Below are 18,287 nucleotides of genomic sequence, written 5' to 3'. Positions count from 1 at the left end.
AATGCCCTTGAGTTCAACCCCTGGTAACAATAACAACAACAACAACAACAACAAACCCAAAAAACAAAACCAACCAAAAAACCAAAACCAAAAACAAAAACAAAAAACCAATTTAACATGAGCACCATCGCCAATCTTTGCAAACCAGCCCACCTACAGATTGCCCATGGAAGCAGAGGACCAGAGGCCTCCAGGCCAATTCAGTGCAGCAGTTTTTTTTAAAATATATTTTAGATGTGTGTTGATTTGGAGTGGATGCAGGAGAGAGAAGGAAAATGGCTGAACTTTGTGGGGTTGAGTGAATAAAATCCCTTCACATTCCTTAAATTCAACACAGGCCCCAAGACAGAGGGAACTGAGGAGCTGGGGTCTGAGAAGAGGGCTGGGGTCTGAGCTCCTGGGTCTGAGGGAGGAGGCTGGGCCTGCCCCCCTGGGTCTGAGGGAGGAGGCTGGGCCTGGACCCCTGGGTCTGAGGGAGGAGGCTGGGCCTGGACCCCTGGGTCTGAGGGAGGAGGCTGGGCCTGGACCCCTGGGTCTGAGGGAGGAGGCTGGGCCTGGGCCCCTGGGTCTGAGGGAGGAGGCTGGGCCTGGCTTCCTGGTCTGAGGGAGGAGGCTGGGCCTGGACCCTGGGTCTGAGGGAGGAGGCTGGGCCTGGCTTCCTGGTCTGAGGGAGGAGGCCTGCCTCTTGTGAGCCTCCTCTCTGCAGAGGATTGGTGGTGGCAATCCCTCGGTATGACAGGCTTAGGGGGATCAGGAGAGTCTCAGGGAGGTGAGATGAGTGGGAAGACCTGGGGAATGTTGGTGGGGAGGAAATTCTGGGAGAGAAACAGGAAGGACAGGTAGGAGAAGCAGCTCTTGAGCTGGAGCGATCCCTCTGTCAGCAGCGTCTGAGGTGTGACTGCCCAGAGTTGTCCAAGGGCAAGTGGCTAGGAGGCCACCTGCCTCTGAGTCACAGGAGACTCCCCTGCCCCTTCGAGAGCCCCTTCCCCATCTTTGTGGAGCAGGAGCCCACTCACCACCTCCTTCCTCTGGCACCTGGACACGGGTTGCTGATGTGGGCAGGCCTCTGGGGCTCCCCTTGTCCTGTTACCTGCCACCCACCCCTTTCTCCCTGCTGTGTGTGGCTCAGGAGATGCTCAGAGCATTTTCACATCCTGCTACCTGATGTAGTGGGCAGCTCCTCTCCTCCTTCTTCCCACCCTTTCTATCTCCCACTTTACAAATGAGAAAACTGAGACCCCCAAAATGGAGAGAAATGATGACCAGGTGTGGAGGAGAGACCAGGCTCAAAGTCAGACACACTTTCCTAGAGTCTCCTTCCTCAAGGAGTCCTCCCTGGCAACCTTAGGACTTTGGAGCTTTCTCAACCCTATTTTTCAGGCTATGAATATGCACATCCATAAAGGAGTCAATAGGAGAAAGGAGGCTCTCAGCATTAACACCACCTGCAGGTTGGCACATGTCCTTCCAGGTTTTATTCCGTGAACATTTCATTTTACATATATTCTACATGGTTAGGATCACATAATTTTTTTTGTGGTTTTCTTTCATTTAACATCATATAGTGTAAACATTCTTGCATGACACAATTCTGCCCGAGTATTATTTTTAATAACTTCGTAACCTCCTTGGACAACCTGACCCAATGTCTAGACAAGCCATTCCTTTGGAACGTATTCAGTGTTTCCATGATTTTGCCACAATACATAATGTGGTGATGGATTCAAACCTCATTGATGTTTTTTTAAATTTTGGTACTTTCTCCCTAGAATTGGAGCTACTGGGTCAAATGCACTAAGTGAGGTTTTCAATTCATGTGGCCAAACCACCTTCCAGAAAGATTGTACAAATTTACTGCTCCAGCGTTTGAGAGTGTTGGTCTCACTGCGTTTTCCACAGCACGGAGGGTTTTTATTTTATTTTCTTACTTCTTTGGGTTTTAGAGCCTTGCTATTTTGACAGGTTTATAAACATGGTGTATTGTGGAGGTTTTATTATGTCTTTAAGGAAAGAAAGTCAGATATGACTTTACAGGTCATCCACGTCCTTATCTCCGCAAGCTTTCTGTTCAGAGCACACGGTGATGTATTCACTCTTGGTGTTGCATTATCGATACCTTTTCATGGTCTCTTTTATCCAACTGGTAAACTTGCAGACTTGGGTGTAGACACCTGGGTCATTGGGTTGGCCACAAGGGAAAGTTCCCCAGGACACTATACCTTGCAGGGTACCTTTGCACACCAATGGTCCTCCTGAGTCACCCTGGAGGGAATAAAGGAGGGGAAATGGATTAGCTTTGGATTCAGAGCAAAGCCCCCTAGAGGCCTAACTCAGTCTTCTACACCAGCTCACGGTCTTTGTCTTGCCAGACCATTGGCTTCCACTCTGGCCAATGAGAAGAGACTCATCTCTGTGAACCAATGGGAGAGCAGGAATTAGTACCCTAGCAGAATGGACAGACCAGGTCCTGTGAAGACATTGGTTTGAGCCTGGCCAACGCAGCCAATCTCAGGAAGGGGGCGGGGCTCCCAAGGATGCGTAGGCCATTAATTTTCCCACACAAGGTGTTTGATAAGGACTTGTTCCAAGCCAGTGGGCAGAGGAGCATTTCTTCAGTGGAATGATGTATGACCCCTCCTGCATGAAGTGGGCCAGGGAATTCCAGGACAGCAACAGGGGAGCTTTAAACCAAGCGTGGGACCCTCTGAGTGTGAGACTCAGGGTCCCTACACAGCTTGTGCATTCACGAAGCCAGCCTTCAACAGAGGAGGGAAGGATGCCCACTCTGTTCAGAACATGCTCTCGTCCTTCCTCGTCCCTAATGACACTGTTCTACCTCCCCTAGAGCTGAAAGGGAGGAAACATGGGCAGGTGGGGACCAAGCCTGCCCAACACAGAGACAACAAAGAGAAAGAATGAAGTTGGGCATAAAGAGAGAGATGTGGGGAAACATTCAGAGACAGAGGGTGGTGACAACAGATGAGGAAGAGGGGACCGGATCAGGACAAGGGTCAGGCAAGTGAGGAATTAGCATCAGGCATAAAATCTCAGTAATCACAGTAAATAATGCTTTAAGATAATACTTTCAAGATCAAATGTAAATCAAAAAACTACCACCTGGATGACACAATAGCAAATTTTCAATAATAACAGCATCAGTCCCAGGCTGTGCTGAACCAAGCTGGTGCCTGAAGCAAAAGGATATTCAATAAAACAAATCCACTTTTCATTTAAAATTGTGACACTCTGTTCATTGTGGGCTTTTTGCATGAATAATATTAAAAATGTGTTGCTTAGAATATGATTTATCTTAATCACTGAGTTTTTGGTGCCTGAGGCTGCTGAGTGGCCCCACCCATCTTTTTCAGTCCCATTGAACTCTGCACATGCCCAGGGTCGCAGCAGTCCCTGGGTGGGTCCTGCCCCTGACCTGGCAGAGAGAGGGGTAGAGAGAGCTGAGGAGGCCAGGCCTGCAGAGACGGCAAGGGCAGGTTCAGAGCTGAGAGGAGGCAGGCAGGGCGGCGGCTGGAGGGGGTGCTCACGTTGCAGGTGTTGGTCTTGGAGTCAGGGACACCAGCACACAGCATGGTTTTCCCCAGGAGGTCCTTGTAAACCTTCTTGCAGTCCTTGGAGGAGATGAGCTGCACATCACTGCACATGAGCGCTGCTGGAAAGGTCACTGCAGGGAAGGGGACAGTGTCAGTCAGAGGCGTGGGTGCCCGGGCTGCTGGTGCTGATGGGGAGAGGATGGGGCCAGAGTACCCATAGGGCCAAGGCCAGGCTCCCAGATCTGAGGGAGGAGGCTGGGCCTGGACCCTGGGTCTGAGGGAGGAGGGCTGGGCCTGGGCTCCTGTCCCTGAGGCAGCCTCACCATCAGGGCTGGTGGTGGTGCCCCAGCCAGAGACAGTACATGTGGTGCCCGGGGGTTCGCAGCTGGAGGGCAGGTCGACCTTCTTCACTTTTGACGACAGCCTGGCCCTGCTGTTGAGCCTCACAAGCATGAGGTCGTTCGCGTGGGTCTTGGTGGAGTAGCCAGGGTGTCGGAATGACTTTGAGGCCCTGATCTTCTGGGCACTCTTGTCCCCCAGCCGATCACTGCCCAAGTGCACGTTGTACTCACTGGGAGAAGGAAGTGACATTCAGAGACCTGACAGAGGGAAAGGGACAGGGACCCAGAGAGGGGTGGAGGCCTGGCAGCTCCCCCGCTGGCCGCGCCTGGCCACCTGCCTCATCCTGCAGTGGGCGGCGGTGAGCACCCAGCGCTCGTCGAGCAGCACGCCCCCGCAGTGCAGCTGGCTGTTCTTGAGCAGGGCCACCTGCCACGGGTGGGAGCCTCTTTCGCACGGGAAGCCATCGATGATCTTGTCCCCACTCTTGTCACCCTGATCTGAGGAGAAACGTGGAGACACGTGCGTGAACGGCCGCAGAGCCGGGGCGGGGCAGCCGCCGGGACGCAGGGCGGGATGCAGACGCCAGGGAAACGCACCGCGGATGGAGGACATTCTCAAAGCCCGCGGGAGCGTCTCATCCCAGGCCGAGAGGATGGAGAGACGCTGAGGGGAGGAGACACGGCCCTGGGCAGGCAGGGGCCCCTGGAGTTGGGAGGAAGCCGCAGAGAAGGGGCACAAAGCCAGGCAGCCCCCCAGGGGAGGAGGGGGCGCCGACCCAGGGATTGCTTGGAGAGCTTCAGGGGGGATGCGGGGAAGGGCCTCACCGTCTTGTCCAGCAGTTCCCAGGGCTAAGGACAGCAGTAGAATTAGCAAGGACAGGAGAAGGGATCCCTCCATGGTGCCTCTCAGGGACTGCCAGATGAGGACTGGCCCCTGCTGGATCTGAGAAGGGGAGAGAGTTCAGGACATAGGACTTCAGCTCAACCCTAACCCTCAGGCCCAGGAGTCCAGCCTCCTCCCTCAAACACAGGAGTCCAGACCCAGCCCTCCTGCCTCAGACCCAGGGTCCAGGCCCAGCCTCCTCCCTCAGACCCAGGGTCCAGGCCCAGCCTCCTCCCTCAGACCCGGGGTCCAGGCCCAGCCTCCTCCCTCAGACCCAGGGTCCAGGCCCAGCCTCCTCCCTCAGACCCAGGGGTCCAGGCCCAGCCTTCTCCCTCAGGCCCAGGGGTCCAGGCCCAGCCTCCTCCCTCAAACACAGGAGTCCAGACCCAGCCTCCTCCCTCAGGCCCAGGGGTCCAGGCCCAGCCTCCTCCCTCTGACACAGGGGTCCAGGCCCAGCCTCCTCCCTCTGACACAGGGGTCCAGGCCCAGCCCCTTCCCTCAGACCCAGGGGTCCAGGCCCAGCCTCCTCCCTCAGACCCAGGGGTCCAGACCCAGCCTCCTCCCTCAGACCCAGGGGTCCAGGCCCAGCCTCCTCCCTCAGACCCAGGGGTCCAGGCCCAGCCTCCTCCCTCAGACCCAGGGGTCCAGGCCCAGCCTCCTCCCTCAGACCCAGGGGTCCAGGCCCAGCCTCCTCCCTCAGACCCAGGGGTCCAGGCCCAGCCTCCTCCCTCAGACCCAGGGGTCCAGGCCCAGCCTCCTCCCTCAGGCCCAGGGGTCCAGGCCCAGCCTCCTCCCTCAGACCCAGGGGTCCAGGCCCAGCCTCCTCCTTCAGACTAGGGGTTCAGGCTCCAGCCCTCTCCTCTCAGTCCCAGGAGCCCAGACCCAGCCTCCCCCTTCAGACCCAGAGGCCCAGGGCCCACTATCCTCCCTCAGGCATCCCTCATACCCAGGAGTCCAGTCCCAGCCTCCTCCCTCAGACCCAGAAGTCCAGGTCCCCTGGCCCTTACAGGCTCAGGTATGCAGGCTCCCATCCCTCTCCCACCCTGTGAACCTGTAAGTGGGAATCCTCAGTCTCTTTCCAAGTTGCAGGCCTCCAGCCCCACAGCACCTGGAGTCAGCCGGTCTGGCCAGCATTACTGCCTCGCCCCCACACAACCTCCTTGATAAGGTCCCTTCTCACCTTTGGAAGGTTGATCTGATCTCAGCTCTGGCCTCTGTTGGGAGCCAAGTGTCTGCAGCCCTCTGCAGGGCTGTCCTCTTATACCACCCCCACCCCTGTGCCCGCCCCCAGTGCCCTGGGGTGCAGGCAGAGCCGGCTGCAGGACACCTTCTTCCTGTGTTCAGTTAGGGTTATCTGGAATCCCTGGGGCAGCCAAGTAATTGATACCACACTGCTTCCCCACCCTCCTTCCCGCAGCCAGGCTGGGCGGCACCCAGCTAGCTCACCCCCACATATTCGGGCCCCACCACCCCTGCTGGTTGCTCACTGGGAGGGCCCAGGTGCAGGGCCTGAGGAGCAGGAGAGGAGCAGGATTCAAGAGAGGCAAGGCACAGCCGCTGGCCGTGTCCTGGGTCCTCCTCTGGGGTCATTCCCTTGCCCTCACCTGCTCTCAGGGTGGCCTGGGCCCTCCACCCTATGGCTAAGGAGCCTGTGGGAACCCGGACAGGCCAGATCCCAGTCTTACCTTTGAGCCTGAGCTCGTTTCCAACTGAGGGTTTACTGTTAAACGCTGAGTCTGTGTTCTGTTTATTTCTATTCATGTCATATGTAGGTTTCTCTCTATAGCAGGTATATGAAATAAAAAATGTCTATAGCAAATATTATCTAATGCAACCTTTTTTTTAAAAAGAGAGAGTGAGAGAGAGGGAGAGAGAGAGAGAGAGAGATAATTTTAATATTTATTTTTTAGTATTTGGCAGACACAACATCTTTGTTTGTATGTGGTGCTGAGGATGGAACCCGGGCCACACGCATGCCAGGCGAGCGCGCTACGGCTTGAGCCACATCCCCAGCCCAAATGCAACCTTTTTTAATATTTATTTTTTAGTTGTAGTTGGAAACAATACCTTTATTTCACTTATTTATTTTTATGTGGTGCTGAGGATCGAACCCAGGGTCTCGCACGTATGAGGTGAGCGCTCTACCACTGAACCACAACCCCAGCCCCACCTTTTTTTTTTTTTTTAACTTTACAAAATATTGTGAACAGTTGTCCCTGCTGGTCCCTTTAGATCCTTTCCCCTTTCTTTGTAATGTTGTATGATATTCCATACTATGGCCTTAGTATTGTGGCTTATGTACTCTGCTTCACCTTGAAGTTCGCTTGCGGAGTTTTGAATGTAATAATGAGGAGTAAATTGGTTTCTTCATCTTTGCTAGTTGCATTCATCCTTCAAATGTCTACCGTGTGCCAGAAACTGCTCTGGGTACTGGGGCCATGACAAGACAGGTTTCTGCCTTCATGGGGACTGCCTGCTTGGTTGACTTGGAGACCCAAAAATAAACACATGGAAATAAATAAGCTCATGAAATACAGAGTTTGTTAAGTGGGGGTGAGTGCCACGGAGAGAGACTGACATGTGATGTAGTTCTAGCCAATGAGGAGTGAGGGGGAGGCCCTGGCACTTCTGAGAAAGCAGGGAAGAGGGTGAAAGAATTATGGGTTCCCTCTGCCCTCCAGGATTCTGGGCTCTCATATTAGGAAAGATGTTTCAAAAGGCTCCTGGTGAAGGTGGCATGTGCACTTGAAGGAGGTGATGGAGGAATCCATGCGGTCACTTGGGGGTGGAGAGTTCTGGGGAGAGTGAATGGGCAGGTGTGTTAGACAAGCAGCAGGCGCAGAAGGCCACGCAGCTGGAGCTGGGTGGGGAGAGAGCTGACAACTAGGCAGAAATAGAACAGGACTCTGGTGGCGGGGACCTTGAAGGCCAGACTCAAACGGGAACCATTTTCAGATTATTTCTTCAACACGATAGAATTGATCTCAATTTCTAGATCAGATTCAAAAAGTGATCCAGTCTTCAGCCCTGAGCCCAGACCTGCTCTCAATTTGACGCCCCCCCTCCACCTTTGACCTGTGTTCCAACTGTGACAGGTATTATGTCTACCCAGGCTTTTATTCCTTCTGCAAACTCTGATTTTCTTTGAATAACCTTTTTTTTGGGGGGTACTGGAGATGTGCCCCCCTTTTTAAATTTTTTTTTTGAGACAGACTTTCACTAAGTTGCACAGGGCCTCACTAAGTTGGCTTTGAACTTGCAATCCTCCTGTCTCAGCCTCCCAAATCACTGGGATGACAGGCGTGAGCCAACACACCTGGCTTTTTGGATAACCTTTTATCCTCATCATGGCCATAATCCTGGAGGATCCAAGTATGGAAACCACATGATGCTTGCTGCTGATTGGTTTAAAATTGATATGTGATATGGTCTTAGCCAATAAGGAGTGAGAAGACCCCCCCCCCAACTTTTTTGAGAAAGATGTCCTAATTTTCCCAAAGACAACACTGGAAGTTTCTTTATTTACCCATGGTGTCTCTTCTGAATGCAGATTCTGGAACTGCGTGAGCGGACCAGGAGGAGAAGTGGGCAGAGGATTAAGCCAAAACACTGCCGGAGCCCACAGGTCATCGGCTGGGTCTTCCATGCCATCGCTGGGGTGGCAATCCGCCAGCTGTGCAGCCCCATCATCACATGGCTTTTCCAGGCTTCCTGTGGGGGTCCAAGTCCTTTGGTCCTTGTAGTCAAGTTCATCCTTACTGACACCTCAGTGTTCCTGTAAATCCCAACTCAGATACCAGATCTTGAGCCGGAGCCATGAATCCAAATCCAGTGCCCATTTGAATCCCTATCTGGAAGCCACTGTAGTCACCAAACCCAACCCTTCCTCCAGCCTTCTTCCCCTGTCCACAGAGGCCCCGTCCTTCACGCACTTAACAACACGTAACAGGCAGGGCTGTGCCAGAAGGGGTAGGTGCTGAGTACTGTGGGGCAGGTCACTCTGAAAACACACCAAGTCCCCGTTTTGTCCAAATTGAAGAGTCTTTATTGTTGGACCGGCAGAGACTGCTTCCTACAGGACCAAGCTATCTCTGCAGGAAGACAGCCTCGAGCCTCAACATTTTAGGATATTTAAAGGCAAAAACCGCAAAACCCACATTCAGGTTGACATAGCAACCAGCAAGCAAGCAAGCAGGCAGGAGTCCAGGAGCTAAATGACACCATTAACCAAACAATGCAATGTCCTTAATTGTATTTTCACTCTATTTCAGTATTTCTCATAGGATTTTCCATAATCATAATCAAAAGAGAAATGGATCAAAGTGACCCTAGTCGAGTACAAGTTAAAGGATGGCTACTAACGTCTAATCAATTATTCCCCAATAAGGTACACTGCCCAAGGAAAATGGGAACCAAAGAGAGGGATTTTACGTCCTATAAGAATTGCTACTTTGTGTTGCCAAGTATGCTTGCTAGGCAACTAGTAATGGGTACAGAGGCGGGGCTTTCCCACGGGAGAAGCATTTCTGACATGCTATGGAGTCTCAGGGTAAAAATGGAGTCTGTTTGGTCATTGCCCATATAGCCTGGCCCTTAACACTGAGGGCACCTGCACAGATCGGGATAGAGCCCTTTTCCTCAAGGAGCTGTGGGTCTCCTCCAAAAGAACAACCTCAAATAATTCAGAATAAGCAAATGTAAAATATGGTATGCTCTGAAGGAAAAGGACGGGGTATCGTGAAAGCACATCAGGGAATTTTGACAATGAGCTCAGAGTTGAAAGAACAGCAAGCGTTGACTGGAAGTTTATGGGCGGAGCAAGGAGGACACACTGTGCAAAGAAAGTGACAGGTGCAAGGGCCCTGTGCTGGCCGAGGTGTGGATGCAGCCCAGAGCCAGAGGCCGATGGGGACAGGCCCCGAGGAGCCTTGTGTGTTGCAGTGAGTCCCACTTTATCCTGCAGACAATGAAGAATGACTTGGACTTTAGTGAGGAGAATAGCATAACAAGACCTGTATTTCCAAAACGTCACCCTGGCTGCTGTATTTGGGGGATGAGAAGACCCTGGGAGACTATGAGGAAGTCATTGCTCTTGTCTAGGGAAGGGACGTTGGTGACTTGGACAAGGACATTGGGAGGTGGAGATGATGGTAAGTGCATGGATTCAAGTTATGCTTAGGAGAGAAAATCAACAGGTCCAAGCCAACAACAGATGTGTGCAGGGTGGAGGGTGTCAAGGCTGTGGCCTCTCGAGGGTGCTGATGGAGGAGGGGCATGGCTGGTGTGGCCAGCTGCTTCTGACAGAGGCAGAAAGAGCTGGGACGCCAGCTTCAAGGTTAACCCTAATGCCAGCCAACACCAATCTTCACACTAGCCCTGGGCTGAACTCCAAACCTTGACTGGTACACAATCGTAACACCAAATTCTGCTCATCCTTGACAACCCCAATTTCTACCTGAACCCAGAACTTCAACCCTGACTTGAGTTCCTGACTTCAAATATCCATACAGGCCAGAACCCAGACCTCAATAACCTTGACCCTGGATCTCCCCTAACCATAAGCCAAACTCAGCCTTGACCCAAATACCGAGTATCACCGTAGCCTCAACCCCAGACCTGCCCCACGTACAACTCAGACTTCAGTGTCTGCCTTGGCGGCAGGGAGCCCACTTGATGTCCTCCCCACAGATCCACCCAGCTGCCATCCCACACCAGTCCCAACACCCTGACCCCAGTCCCACCGTGATTCTCATCTCCAACCCAATTCCTACCCTCAATTCTATTCCAACTTCTCCCCAAACTCCACTGTCACTTCTTCAACTGACCCTTCATTAAACACAAACTTGAAAATAAACTCTGCCAACTAACTCGGTTCTGACGGGGGTGCTGGGCTAATTCAGTTCAGGCTAATTCATTAGCCCTGAGATGTTGACTCCCGTCAAATCCAACAGCAGATTCCAGAACTGGGCCCTTGGCCTTGCCCACTGCACAGCAGGGCCCTGGCCTTGGGGAGCATCAACCTTCCTGATTTGAGCTCCCAAAACAAACGCAGGCAGACCCTGGGCCATGTGAGGTCACAGCCCCATGACCCAGCACCTGAATCTTTCCTTCCTGGCTTCTCAAATAGAGGAGTTTTAGCAAGACTCGCGGGATGCTATCTCCTGCCCACATGTTCATCCCAGATCCTCTCATCCCTCGGTTCCCTGCCTCCTCAGCAAAGGAAAGGTGCTATGTTGGCGGGGAGCCCTGTCATCCATCCCTAAATCACCAGATGTGGTTGGCAGACCTGTCACCCTGGAAGCTGTGGCCTTAATTATTTAGTCTGGCTTTGTTGCTAAATGCTGGTCTTCAGGAGCAGAGGCACTCTGTTGTTTTCTTTAGCACCTAGCCCAGACCAGAAAAGATAGGAGGGACTTACACAAACACTAGTTTGCAAGCCTCTGGCACCCACAAATCCACTGCCTTTGTGCTCAGGCCTCCCTTGATCTCTGAGCCATTCTGCCTCAGGGTATCATAGAAAGAATGTGGCTCACAAATCAGTCCAGCCCAGGTTTGAGTCCCTGTTGCCCACCCTGCAACTTCAGGTAAGTGACTTCTCTTACCTGAGTCTCATACTTCCCTTCTCTAAGGCGGGGACCCGCAGAGCTTACTTCTCGAGCCAACTGGGAGGATTATATAAAAATGATGGGAAGTTGACAGCTACCCAGCAGGCTCCAAGTTAGTATCAGCTCCCGTGATCCACCTCCAGGGAAGGAAGCAGGTTGCCACTCAGCTCTACCTACAGGGGGCGTGTTCAGTGTTCTCAGATCTTATCTCTATTCTTATCTCTATCCGGCCCAAGTGATGATTGACATCTTCATTTTACAAATGAGGAAATGGAAGTTTAAGAGGTCAGATCCCCTGGGCAAAGTAGCACGCTGAAGGAGCAAGTGTCAGAATTTGACTGTCAGGGATTGAAGAGCCCACGGTATCCCTACTGCACAGATGCATACTCTGAAAAGGAAAGTTCCCTGTTCCACCCTCAAACATCTTGAGTCTCTCTGCTTTCAAAACAGATTCAGAAGCCCTGGGCCTGATAGAGATGCATGCCCCCACATGGGTTAGAGCCCCCTGTGCCCTTCAGGGTTAGTCCCAACACCTGTTGCTAAGTCCACCCAGACACCTGGCCTCATACCTCCCGCCCTCTGACCCATGTCCTGAACCTCTGTCTGGTGACTCATCCTGCAGCACATGATCACATGAGAACTGGCATCTGACCATCCTGCCCCGAGGGACCCTGGACACTGTGACTCTAGCACCTCCTGACTCAGCCTGTGGTTTGATGGCCCATTGTTTCTGACTTTCTGGATTCCCTTCTCCCTTGAGGAGTTGCTCCCTCATTCCCTGTAATTCTGGAAACACTGTCAATCATAGGTCCCCAATCCCAGCGGCCCACTGGGCCACAGGAAGGACTCAGGCCAAGCCAAGGAGTCCCACACTTGACCTTTAACAATAATGATGGGCCCAAGGGGTGGGGCCAATTCAAGCTGGACCAATCAGATTTGGAGACTGCTGTGAGCAAGACATCTCAAACACCCATAGCCCTAGTGGAGAATGGCCTTCCAACAGCCCTGAGTGGCCAAGTTTCCTACCATGTGACTCCACATAGCCACCCATTGGATAGGACTGGTTACCTGACCAGAACGCAAACAAATGGTCACTCAGTGACCTATGCTGTGGCTAAAGGAGAAAAGGTGAGCTGGACCAGTCAAATTCTCTTTTATAAGAATAGTCTGAAATCCTAGGACAGTTACTATTTATGTCCTCACACTATGTACCCCCCACCTTTCCCTAAGAAAATGTTTATTTATTTATTTTTCCAGATGCTCAGGATGGAACCCGAGGCCTCACACATGTCAGGCAAGTGCTCTGCCACTGAGCCACACCCCAGCCCTCCTAAGACAATTTATGTGTTTTTCTCTAATGAACAGTTCCCCAAAGGTGCAATACTCCACATTTCAATTTGGACACATGTCATTTCCTACAGTCATGGCAGATGCCCCAAGACAACTCTAGGTTGTGAGAAGGATTTCTAGGATATGGGGGCTAACAGGAATATTTTTTTGCTAGTTCCACAGGTGTCATTTGTAAATACCTGTTCTCTTCTCTATGCAGACTTCACAATTGAAAAAAAAAAATCTCCCCAAAGCTTACAACACTTTAGCTGCTCAAGAACAACAATGATTACAGCTAAATGAAACCCTTTAAAGGGACATATATTTGCTCTCATATGTGGAAGCTAGGAAAAAGGAAAAGAAAGTTGGGGGCGGATCTCATAAAAATCAAAGGGAGAAAGTAGGAGAAAGAGACTGAGGGTGAGAGGTGGGTAGGGAGGGGCGAAGTGCTGGGAGTGACGCTGGCCAAAATATATTGTCATCTTGTGGGTATGTAGGAATATGTTAACAACAAATCCCATCATTATGTACAATTGTAATACACCAATAAAAATATGGGGAAAAAACTTTCAAGACTATCTTTCACATCAGCCTCCTGGATATTGAAAAATTTTGAACGTCTTTTCTCTCCTGAAAAATGTTCCCACTCACCCAAGTCCTTGCGAGTGGGGAGTCACTTCAGGCAGTGGGATGGCCAGAGTAGCCAAGGGGTCCAAGTCTCCGCAGCTCTCCCGCCAAGCCCGCCAGCAGGGGGCAGCACCTCCCCCTCCCCGGCAGGCAAAGCACAGACAAGCAAGAAGCCAGCCAGTCTCGTGAGTTTATTAAAGGAGGCCCGGGGTCCCCCCAGGATCATCCCCTCTTTCCCATGGTCTTCTTGATCCAGTCCAGGTAGCGGCAGAGGTTGGTGTAGACACCAGGTCTCTCGGGCCGCCCGCAGGGGTCCGAGCCCCACGACGTGATGCCCTGGAGCAGGCCGTCGCACACCAGCGGGCCTCCCGAGTCGCCCTGGAGGGGGAGCCAGACGGCGATGTCAGCCAGACGGCGATGTCCCTTAGCCACCCACAGTCCCTCCTGCTGCAGCACCTGGCACTTAGACTAGGTCTTCAGCAGGATTGGTCCCTGGAGCCAATGGGGACGAGCACCGGCCCCTGAGACCAATCAGGAGGGAGAAGGCGGGGACACAGGATGTCCAAGTAGCCCTTGGCCAAAATCCTGACCAGTGAGGGAAGAGTGAAGTCTCTAGGGTCCCACCCAGAGAGAAAACGGTGGGGACCAATGGAGGGGACTGAGCTGTTTCCTCCGTGGATTCCAGTTGCCAAAAATGGGAGACGGAAACAGAATTCTAGTGGAGACAGACGCACTGACACACACACACACACACACACACACACACACACACACACACACAGAGCAGATCCCCGGGGAAGAAACCCCTGACCCGTGGAAATGACTTCATTTTTGGCCAATGAGGAAGAGAGCATTGTCTTCAGGGACCAATCAGTAGCGACGGGGGTGGAGCTTCCATGAAGGAGTCAAAGCCAGGGGACCCTGGAGCACCCCGGAGCAGTTACAGCCAACAGGGGAAAAAAGGCCCCAGGAAAGGGGATGGGAGCTTACTGATGAGGCAGCAAAGTCGAAGCCAACGTTCCCTGGCCACCTGGCGAGGCAGCCTTGCTCCGCACGGAAGCAATCAGAGGAGAAGGGAGCCATCCCAGGGGACCCAGGAGGTAGGGGAGGGAAGTGGCTGGTGCCAGCAGATTCCTGGCACCGGGAGGGCGCAGGGAGCCTGCCTAACCTCCAGCCAGACTCTGTCCCCTTCGAGGACGTCTCCCTAATTGTCTAGAGCGTCCCTCCCGGCAGGTCATCCTGCAGGCAAGGGTTCCTAAGAGGATGACAGTCACATCCAATACTCCTGATTCCTATGCCCTGTGACCTCGACTGGGAGTTTGGCTTCCTGTGTGCCTCCTTCCCACTCAGCAGGGGTTGGGGCAACCTCTCTGGGTACTAATTCCTTGGAGTCCCCTTCTCAAGACTGGAACTCCTGAGGGGCCTGCGAGATGAGGGAGGAGATCTCAGAAGTCACTCACCTGGCAGGTGTCAGCCCCGTTGCTGTTGCCCGCGCAAAGCATGCCATCTGAGACCTGCCCTGGGTAGGCAGCCTCGCACTTGTTCTGGGAAAAGATTTGCACTTCTGCGCAGTTGAGGGTATCAGGAAAGTTCTCTGAGGAGAAAGAGGTGGTAAGAGAGCAACCCTTTCTTTCCATTCCCATCTGGATCTAACCCCCACTTTGTTCACTGGAAGCTGCTCTGAAGGAGTTTTCTAGAACATTCTGCTGGGCCCATGTTCTAGATACATTAAAGGAAACTGCAAATAATACCACAGACGTGTCTTTATCCATCTAGAGAGTGGCTCTCTGATCTTATCTTGTCCTAAGTCATTTTCAAATCGAAAGGCAGGTGACTGGGGGGAAAGGGGGTGTGATGTCTCCTTAAGACACCTCTGACCCTCTTAGCTAGTCTTCTTGCCCTCAGACCAATAGGGGGGAGGGGGGAGGGCTCAATTTTAGATAATTCCACTTTCCAAATGTCACTCTTTCCTAGAAACATTTCCTGGCTCCTCTAATTAAAATGCCACCCCTCTACCGCTCCCTACATTTACCCTCCACATTATTTAATTACAGCTCTTAACTCTACCTGATATTTTATTTTATGTGTATTTGCTTACTCTCTATTTCCCTCACCTGGCAATGCAACTCCATAAGGACAGGGTGCTATGGTTTGTTCATGATTGAATCCCCAATGCCTACGATAGCACCTTGGGGCATGCTAGATGCTCAATAAATAAGTGTTGAATTAATACTTGAAAGTGGAATTCATCTTTCTCTTTAATCTCCTTTGAAGAATAAACATAAGAAAAAAATTTTCTGTGCTAGAGTGAAATGCTCACAATCTCATGTAACCACAGCAGGTCTTTGAAGGACAGACACATTCCTTCATTTTCTTGTTACCTCAATTGTTCAACAAATACTTGTTGAGCACCTTCTATGTACCAGTCACCATCCCAAACACTCAGAACACACAATGGAGAAAACAGATGTAACCTAAGGCCTTGTGGAGCTGAAGGGAGTCTCTTGGATGATGATTCTCAACTTGCAGATGAAGAAAGGGAGGCTGGGAGATGGAAAGGGACTTCCCCAGGTAAAGGGGCAGAGCTGTGGTTTAGGTAGATTCATGAGCAGATGTGTTTCTGCAGCAATACAACATCTCATCTGCATCAGGAGTCAGGCATGCAGGGACCTGAATCCTGCTTTGCCACTTCCTGGAGGATCCTATTGCTTCTGAGAGCTGAGCCCCAACTTTTATTTTCCACTATGAAGTAAGGCAAGGGTCTGTCTAGATTCTGAAGTCCCAAAAGGATGCCTTTAATGGAGGTCCAGACTTTTGGACCAAGAGTAAGAAGGGAACTAGGGACCTGGACCACTGAGTGCTGGCGGGGGCGGGGGAGGGTATAAATTCGTTTCCTGGGTTCTACAGGGAAGGGACTGAGGAGCCTGCTTTCCTGGGCTCCTGCAGAGCCCATATATCCCAGGTCTGTTATGAAGATTATATGAAATCATATACAATGAAAGTTTTCATGAGATGGTGTATCTACCAAAAAGAGGGCTTTTGGGTTTGTTTTTCGAGCCCTGCTTAATGATCTGTTGACTCTCTTTCCCTCACCACTCCTGTCTGGCCTTCAAGGTTTCCAGTATGGACCTCTGGTGAATCTCAACATCACACATCACTTTCCCTTCTTTATCTTCTGTGGGAGCTGTGCCTTGCCCATGGCTCAGCGTCCACTGGGCCAATAGCTCCTCTTCTCCCTCCCAGTAGTGGCCAAGCCCACTACCTCGGGGGCTGGTGACAGTGCCCCAGCCCGATATAGTGCACTTCTGGCCCACATGGGCGCATTTATCCGCCAGGTTGATGGGCTTCACTTTGGGCCCCAGGGATGCTCGACCACGTAGTCGGATGAGCATCAGATCGTGACTGTGGTCATCCATGTCGCTGCTGTTGTAGCAGGGGTGTTGGATGGACTGAGCCACTGTGATTTCCTGCTCGGGCCCGTCTTTACTCTGCAGGCTGTGGTCACCCAGTCGCACTGTGTACTTCCTGTAAGTGGTAGGAGGTAGCTTGGAACCCAGGCAGGAGCACCTGAGGACTGGGGCACCCAGCATCTCCTCCCTCAGGACCCAGAGTCCAGACCCCAGCCCTCTTCCGTCAGACCAGGGGTCCAGCTTTCTTCCTGAGCGAAGGCCTAAACCCCCTCAGACCCCAGCCTGCCTCTGCCCCAGAGATCCACTCACATTTTTTTACAGTGGGCAGCTGTGAGGATCCAGTTGGCACCAACAAGGACAGCCCCGCAGAGCAGTCGCTGGCCCTGGAACAAGGCCGCCTGCCAGGGCTGAGAGTGGGCTTCACACTCCTGGCCCTCCAGGATCTTGGACCCCTGTGCCTTGGTGCAGCCTGCGGCAGGAGGGACAGGGTTGGATCTCCACCCTCGGGGTCAGTGCCCGGGCCAGGACAACCACTGTGGGTTCAAACGGACACACGGCCAGTCCTCCGCGTGCTCGCTCACTGACGGTCCCAAGTCATCGTGAGTCACATAGCCAAGTGTGCGTCCGCATGCATTCACACAGATCCTCATACGATACTCCCACGTGTGTCTGTGCAGGCGCCCCCCTGAGTACTGATGCCATTTTCAGCAGAACTGAACCCACTCCCAAGCCTGCGGTGTCTTCCACACCTCCACCCACACCCAGGAGGCCCACAGAGGCTCCCACACCAAGTCACACGCTTCACACGCCCCACACCGCCACACGCACCCACATACCCACCCAGCTTTCACCCAGGCTCCCAGCACCACTGCGGCCTTCTGCCCCCTCCCTTCAGAGTCCTCCCGGTCCCCCTACCTGCCCAGGCTCCCAGCAGCAAGAGCAGGATCCTCCAGTAAAGAGCTGCAAGGGGTGGGGGGCGTCCCATGGTGTCTGAGGGAGGGAGAGGGTGGGGCTGAGACAGAAGGGAGGAGCCTGAAATTTTGGGGCTGGGGAGGGAGCCAGAGGATCGGGAGCAGTTGGGCTGTTGTGAGTCCTGTACCAGGAAGGAGCTGGGGATCCAGATTCTTGAGTCTGAGGAAGAAGGGGACAGGAGCCCAAATTTCCAAAGCTAAGTATCGGGCCGGGTGAGGCTGGGGAACTAGATTCCTGCATTCCGAGGGAGGAGGGAATTCTGCTCCTGGACTTCTGGGTCTGAGGAGAGAAGGACCTGGGAGTGGGACTCTGAGTCCGGGGAAGTGGGAGTTGGGGTCGGATTGCTGGGACTGGAGGGAGGAGGGTCTGAGGCTGGGGTCCTGAGGCCTGGCGGGGAGGGATCCCTGGGCCTGAGGTCAGTGTCTGAATACCTCTGCACCTCACCTTCCAGAATCCAGGGGGCGGGGTCACCTACTGATTTCGGGCTCAGAGGAAGAGGCCCCGGTACTTCAGTTCTGTCTGCCTGGTACACGATTCTTCAGCCTTTTAACTGGGAATCCCCGCCCCCTGCT

General features: G+C 52.8%; 2 protein-coding genes across 3 annotated transcripts; both read right to left on the bottom strand.

Moving 5' to 3' along the window:
* Window positions 1–1,446: 1,446 nt before the first annotated feature.
* Klk7 (kallikrein related peptidase 7) lies at window positions 1,447–6,062 on the bottom strand. 2 transcript variants are annotated; one of them, XM_046466163.2, is made up of 6 exons: window positions 5,953–6,062; window positions 4,715–4,832; window positions 4,224–4,387; window positions 3,872–4,115; window positions 3,543–3,679; window positions 1,447–2,262 (listed from the first exon to the last, which is right to left on the bottom strand). In XM_046466163.2, the coding sequence occupies exons 2-6, from the start codon at window positions 4,785–4,787 to the stop codon at window positions 2,107–2,109; spliced, it is 774 nt and encodes a 257-aa protein (XP_046322119.1). In that variant the 5' UTR covers window positions 4,788–4,832; window positions 5,953–6,062; the 3' UTR covers window positions 1,447–2,106. The 2 variants fall into 2 exon arrangements, with proteins under 2 accessions (XP_046322119.1, XP_058442002.1); XM_058586019.1 differs by lacking the exon at window positions 5,953–6,062 and adding an exon at window positions 5,824–5,923.
* Window positions 6,063–13,124: 7,062 nt separating this feature from the next.
* Klk8 (kallikrein related peptidase 8) lies at window positions 13,125–18,266 on the bottom strand. Its single transcript, XM_046466160.2, has 6 exons — window positions 18,160–18,266; window positions 17,659–17,733; window positions 17,053–17,212; window positions 16,596–16,858; window positions 14,794–14,927; window positions 13,125–13,711 (listed from the first exon to the last, which is right to left on the bottom strand). Exons 2-6 carry the CDS (start codon window positions 17,726–17,728, stop codon window positions 13,556–13,558), a joined length of 783 nt encoding a protein of 260 aa, XP_046322116.1. The 5' UTR covers window positions 17,729–17,733; window positions 18,160–18,266; the 3' UTR covers window positions 13,125–13,555.
* Between the last annotated feature and the right edge of the window lie 21 nt (window positions 18,267–18,287).

This window comes from Marmota monax, unplaced genomic scaffold, assembly GCF_021218885.2.
Source record: "Marmota monax isolate L192 unplaced genomic scaffold, Marmota_monax_Labrador192_F-V1.1 WCK01_AAM20220418_F8-fsc00160, whole genome shotgun sequence".
Lineage (NCBI taxonomy): Eukaryota > Metazoa > Chordata > Mammalia > Rodentia > Sciuridae > Marmota > Marmota monax.
This window is presented reverse-complemented; position numbering and strand designations above follow the sequence as displayed.

Excerpts from the sequence above, each read along its gene's own strand:
- Klk8 (XM_046466160.2), bottom strand. The coding sequence starts at position 17,728 with ATGGGACGCCCCCCACCCCTTGCAGCTCTTTACTGGAGGATCCTGCTC. Across the intron at positions 16,859-17,052 it reads GCTGCCCACTGTAAAAAAAT|GAAGTACACAGTGCGACTGG; the intron begins GTGAGTGGATCT and ends TACCACTTACAG. Across the intron at positions 13,712-14,793 it reads ACGGGGCTGACACCTGCCAG|GGCGACTCGGGAGGCCCGCT; the intron begins GTGAGTGACTTC and ends CTCCCCCTCCAG.
- Klk7 (XM_046466163.2), bottom strand. The coding sequence starts at position 4,787 with ATGGAGGGATCCCTTCTCCTGTCCTTGCTAATTCTACTGCTGTCCTTA. Across the intron at positions 4,388-4,714 it reads GGGAACTGCTGGACAAGACG|ATCAGGGTGACAAGAGTGGG; the intron begins GTGAGGCCCTTC and ends GTTTCTCCTCAG. Across the intron at positions 2,263-3,542 it reads CCAAGACCAACACCTGCAAC|GGTGACTCAGGAGGACCATT; the intron begins GTGAGCACCCCC and ends TATTCCCTCCAG.